At 44.5% G+C, this 6,032-nt stretch overlaps 1 protein-coding gene across 2 annotated transcripts in view; it reads left to right on the forward strand.

Annotated features, from left to right (window-relative positions):
- GART (phosphoribosylglycinamide formyltransferase, phosphoribosylglycinamide synthetase, phosphoribosylaminoimidazole synthetase) overlaps positions 1-4,280 on the forward strand; it is a 35,245-nt gene extending 30,965 nt beyond the window's left edge. For both annotated transcript variants that reach the window (XM_054202995.1, XM_054202986.1), the window contains exons 21-22: positions 2,642-2,757; positions 3,987-4,280. In XM_054202995.1, the coding sequence (XP_054058970.1) occupies positions 2,642-2,757; positions 3,987-4,169 (299 nt within the window). In that variant the 3' untranslated portion in view covers positions 4,170-4,280. The remainder of the gene's footprint in view (positions 1-2,641; positions 2,758-3,986) is intronic.
- Positions 4,281-6,032: the final 1,752 nt, after the last annotated feature.

Consider the following 6,032-nt stretch of genomic DNA (forward strand, 5'->3'; position numbering starts at 1 on the left):
CTAACAGATGAGCTGCTTTGGCTGCGCATAAAACTGCAAAACTAGGCAGCGGTACGCGGTTCCTGTTAACAAGACCTTGCCGGTCTTCTGGTCAGACGTCCCGGGAGCCGCCTGGATCTGAGGGTGGCACGTTTCACAGGCAGATTCAGCTCTCGTTTGTCCAATGCCTTCACAGTGTCTCCATTCTGGTCATTGTTTACAATTTTTCCAGGTCTTTGTTAGAGGCTGATAACACCTCTGCCTCCTGCGATGGTTGCTCTCCCTCCCCCCGCTGTTACATTCCTCTTCGTATCTCTTTCTGTTTCCTTTAGGGAGCCCGGATCACACAGAGCAGCTGCTCTTCTCACTGTTTGCTCTACTTTGGTTTCAGTCATGGTTACTTAAACTAGTTCTTGCTCATACCAGCAACAGGCTGGTCAGCCTATGCGTTGCAGCTCTCCGGGCGGCCTTTGCTGTTCACGAGGTGACTTCTGTGTTACCCTGGGTGTGTCTGTGACACAGACCTTTTGCACCTGAACTACTTTTTCAAACCTCTCTTTAAAAAAAATCAGTGGAGCAAAACAGGCATTCCTCGGAGGCAATTCATTTTACGCTAAAGCTGTCAACTGAATTGTTTTTGTTTCTCCCCATTCATTACAGAGTGCAGAAGACGAAGATGTAAATGTCTGTGCTGTAGACAGCTGTAGTTAGTAGAGAGGAACCCCTCACTATGGGAGATGTGTTTTGAGTAGAGCATCTGTGTAGAGCATAGAAAAGAACGTTCTCTAGTGCAGAAATCTTACACAAATAAAGGGTGAGCTTAGTTCCCTCTGATTTAGGGACAGAGCACTTCCAGCGCTGATGACCACCCTGCACAGTGCAGGACTTGCATTACATGTATGACTGGCCCCAGAGCAAAACACTCTCTTCAGTACAGGTTAAGTCATTTTTTAAATGTCCAGCACTGAATCGAGCTTGAAAACAGATACGTACCTGAGCTCCGACCAAGAATATCCGTCAGTGATGCGAGCCCAAACACTCAGTTCAGCTCAGGCATCTGTGCCAGCTAACAGGAGCATCCTGTAAAACTCTGAGCCAGCCATGCACTGACCAGCCACAATTGTCCAGGAGCAATCGGTTTTTGTTGCTGCTCTCTTAAAAGCTGTTACCTTTCTTTTCTCCGGCACTCACAAGGACACAGACTGTGAAGTTAGTTGTGAAACTCTCTTTCTTGCTTAATGGCCTTGAAATGTTGAGTGTTAACATAAAGGACAGATTGAAAACAAGACAAAACAAAACCAAGCAAACCAAAACCCACTCATAAGCGGAGAGTGTTGTTTTCAGCTCACTGTCCCGAAGACTTTTTTGCTTATGCAGCAGGCAGGGAGATGCTGATGCTTAAAAAAGGAGTATTTCTGAGATACCGTTGAAGATCAGTAGATACATTTGCCTCTGTAAGTTGCACAGGTCAATATCTGCACGAGTTACTGCGGTGAGAGTGCAGGTTTCGTATCGTGCTGCCAGAAATGGCCTTCACTTGACATTACAAAACCATGAGCCTCTATTTTGGTAACACCGCTGCCTCCGCCAGCATGTGTCAGCTCAGTCTCGCTGCTTGGCATTTAGGTGGTGTTCAGTGAATCCTGATGACATACAGTCTTCCTAAACAGGAGGCATGCAGAGACAGCGTGGGCGTAGCATACTGCGATATAAATAGTATCGATGGCCAGTTGTTTTTTTTTTAAATACTGTAAGGGTTCGTACTGAATGTAAGAGAAGATCTAGGGCTGCCGAACACCTTTTGACTCCACCCTGGTCCAGAATGGGCAGGAGGAGTTGTCAGAGACATATGAGGAGCAGACAGGGGAAGTCCGCCAGAAGAAGGAAGGTTTTCTCATGGTTTAACCACCGCATTGCTGTAAACTCAGGGTGAGATCCTGAGGTCACGGGCAGCCACTCTCTCCTGCTTTACAGCTCAGTAGGAGCTCAGGCGTATGCTTTCTCTTTTAAGGGAAATGTAAGGTACGGGCTTCCCAGGGTTATAAGCGTTGCTCGCACCTGCTTGAGCGTTAGAGGTTACATTATCGATTTCAGGATCCCCCGGACAACTTTCCGCGTGGAAAGTAGTAGTGGTAGACAGGTGCTTTTCAGAAGGGCAGAGAGAAGGGCTCCTATAGGAGCAGCTGTTGTCTTTTATTAAGCCAAAACAGGTGTGGAGGAAAAGTCCAGGCTAAAGAATTTTTGCCTTGTCACCGGGGGGGGGGGGAGTCTGTTGCGTCATTTGAAACTGCTCCGAGTTTCTTCCGGGTGCTGAGTTTGTAAGAAAGAGGATTGTGCTTGTAGATCAAAGAAGAGAAGAACAAGATGCTGAGGGAAAGGACAGCTACGTCCAAAAATTAATCATTGTTAGTCACTGGAGAAATATGCTTTAGCCAGGCAATTAATTGTAACTGATTGCTGTCTTTGATTTTTCTGAAATAGCGAGATGTTCTGAAATGCTTTGGGCTGGTTATCTGTCAGCATCATGAAAAAACAAGCGCGTGCAAAAGTCATGCAAAATCTTTTTCACAAATGTATTTTGTTCCTCTGTCGATTATGGTGCTTTGAACACTCTGGTAAGGCTGAACGCTAAAAGACAATGACCTCGCTTATAATTTTCCAGGAAAAATACTGAACATCCACCCATCTCTACTGCCTTCTTTTAAGGGAGCAAATGCCCACAAATTGGTGCTACAAGCCGGAGTCCGAGTCACGGGCTGCACTGTACACTTCGTAGCTGTAAGTACCTCCTTGCCCCCGCTTTAACTCTATAACTGACCAGTCGTAAGATTGCCACCTCAGAGCTTGCTTGGAACACCCTTATGCCATCATGTTTGATTACATTTTCTCCTTTGCTCACTCATAACATTATTAGCCAGTACAGTGCTTTAGTTTGCTGTCCCTGGAGCAAGAACTGGAAATGAATAGTCTATCCAGGGAGTTTAAGCTTTACCTAAGTAAACTTCTTCCCTAAGCATCCCACTGCTCCCTTCCACCAGTTGCAGCGGGGTTACTAGTTCATGTAAGGCCTTGGCTAACCCCAAATCTTTATAACTACACAGCACTAACTTCTTAGATTTTGTCATACAACCTTTCTTATTTGTTGCTTTCAAGAAAAAGAAAAAAGGAAAAAACCCCAATGCTGGAAATGGCACGAGAAGCTTAGATTTGTTAAGAAGTAATCAAAAGTTTGTGGGAACAGAGGAAAAACTTAATTTATGTTAGCCAAAAACTAAGAAAACAAAAATCAGAGATCTCTCAACTTGTAAGGTGCATGTTTTTATCAGTTCAGGGAGCATTTTTTCCACCTTGTTCAGTTCTCAGGGTTGACAGTAGCTAGTCTCCCCTCCTCTGCTGCATTCTTCAAATTCTTCTCCTCTTCCACTGCTCCTGAAATCTGTTCTCATAATTTTTGCTTTCTCTTGGAAAAAGAGACAAAAACTATTTTTCCAGATAGAAGGAAAAAAATGCATTCCTTTCTCTGTGATATGACTTCGGGTTTCTTCTCTGTGTGGCAATGTACTGAGAAACAATAACTAAACAGCAGGGATCCGCCTCATTAACATGCAAAAGAAAGATCTGCTGGGTCCTCTAGTCCCGCTCTGTGCCAAGGCTTGGCTAATTCACTCTTCTGAATTGAAATGTCATCATTTTGTCCAGTTTAGCCTATCGTGTCCCCAGTTAACATGGCTTTTGTTATTTCCTGTAGCAGAAATGTTCCTCGCTGGTGTTCTGCCTATATCCTCTTTTATTTTGAAGCCTACGCTTCTGTTGGCTCCTCACAGGCCAGCCTGAGTGCCTGCATCTTTTCTGCAATCCTCACGTTAGCCCAAAATTCATGTTTCCTGGAATAATGTAATGATAAACAGGTCCCCGAGGCAGCTGGACTTCATTCATTGTCCTACAGCTGGGCACCCCCTCTCTCTCCTCTTTCAACCGCTCAGACTTTCTGGCTCTTGCTTTTACAGGAGGAAGTCGACGCTGGAGCGATCATCTTCCAAGAGGCAGTTCCAGTTAAGATTGGCGACACGGTGGAGACCCTTTCCGAAAGGGTGAAGGAGGCCGAGCACCGAGCCTTCCCAGCTGCCCTGCAGCTGGTGGCCAGCGGGGCCGTACAGGTGGGGGAAGCCGGCAAGATCTCCTGGAAGTAGGAGCAGCGTGTCCGTGAAGGTCCTCAGATGGGGCAGCTGGGGTGCCTTAATTGGTAAAAACAAGAGGTCATAGCCTAATAAGACGCACACTGTTTTCTCTTCACAAAGTGTTTTCATCATAGAGTTTACCATGTCACGTTCTCACTCAAATGGTTAAAAGATTTGAAGTAAAATCCAGAGAAAGCCACAAATGGGCGTATTAAGGCAGGGGGCTGTTCTTAGCCGTCTCAGCTATGGCTGTGTGACATGCTTCCTAATTGTAATCACTTCCTTGGCCAACATTTTGGTTCTTGATCCCTTTCTGAACAAACAAAACAACATTCAGTTGGTTGCAGAGAGATCTCAGCGTCTCTGAGATTGACTTAGGAGCATCTGTATTACTCTCTAGCAGATCAGACAGGCTGTCGCAAGGGATTGATTCTCTTGTCACGTGCTGTGAAGTGTTTGTGAGGAAAAGTAATGGAAGTAGTACAATGGAAGAGACAGCTAAAGGCAAAAAACTGCACTCAAAAATCTCTAGCCAAAACAAGAAAAAATGACCTCCCAAAACACTAACAATTCTTGCAGAAAATGAAATGGATTTTTTTTCCATGTAGTTTCTGTTTTAATGTTGGTAGATCTTGTCTGGCCCAGATGCTCTGAACATATCCCGTAATTTCAAATATTGGACCTGCTATCAACCAGACGCTAAATAGAATTAAATGTCTGCTGACCATTTGTCTTCAAGCATCCCCATGTGAATCCACATATGAATTCCCCTCAGAGATTTGTTCTGAGTCAAAAGAGTTGTTGGCTTTTTTTAAATGAGCAGAAAGGGAGTTAGGACTAGATACAAAATGTGTTCTTGGCTTGTGAGATGCTCTTCAGCAATTCTGCTGAAGTTAAGTGCCTTTATTATTGGAACAGTATTTTCACCTGGAATACTACTGATGGAAATCCAGTAAATGTTGTCATTCTGAAAACAGTAAGGTTTTTTGCACAGCTGAACTCTTGTGAAAAAGCACCTGGTTTTATTTTAATGTTTTAGCGTAGCTGTGAAAACATTTTGATGTATTTACTAAAATAACCAGTTTTCCCCCGTACAAACCAGAAGCACCTGACTGAAGCTGTTTACGTATGTTTTAGTGCTCCCCTTTAATACAGAGAAAGCTGATTTGTATTCTGTGCACTGATGGCCTTATGGTACTTCCGTTTTGGCGTAATCTCAATTTGGATTTGAAATAAAGTCTAATAAAGTTGAAAAATTAAATGCCAAAATCTGTCCTTGGAATTCTTTTACCAGGGGTGTAAGCTGGAGGAGGAGTTTGTGAAACGGAATCTAACTTTGTCTGCAGTAGAGCAACTGTAAATCACTTGGTGAGGGAGGTTACAGACACGTGCAATGCCACGTAAGTTAGTAATGACTCGAGGAGTTGCCGTGACCTTACTGTTTCAGTGGCCAGATGGTCCGTGAGGAAGAAACTTGCTGACAAAATATTCCTGTCATCATTTGTCGCCGAGGATAAAGCTCAAGCAAATAGCGAGGAAAACGATATGGTCGAATTTAATTTGCTTGTAAAGGGCAAAGAAGAAAAGCTCAGTCTTCAGCCCAGCGACTGTCTTTACAAACCTGCCTTCCCACAGAAGGGCCTCCCCGGCAGGCAAACCGCCTGCCTAGGCTTGAAATCCAGCCTGTCCCAGTGAGAATGTAAAAGATGCGGGGAGCGTCCAGCGCTGGCGGGGCTTCGCTCTGCACAAGTTCAGCGCCTTCGCTGGGACACAGCAAACCTTTTACAAGTCAAAAAGAAATTGTACTCAAATTAACTCATATGTTAGAAGAAGTAAGGTTACTAGGGCCGAAATCGCTACCTGTACAGTTAATTG

Source organism: Rissa tridactyla, chromosome 1, assembly GCF_028500815.1.
Source record: "Rissa tridactyla isolate bRisTri1 chromosome 1, bRisTri1.patW.cur.20221130, whole genome shotgun sequence".
Lineage (NCBI taxonomy): Eukaryota > Metazoa > Chordata > Aves > Charadriiformes > Laridae > Rissa > Rissa tridactyla.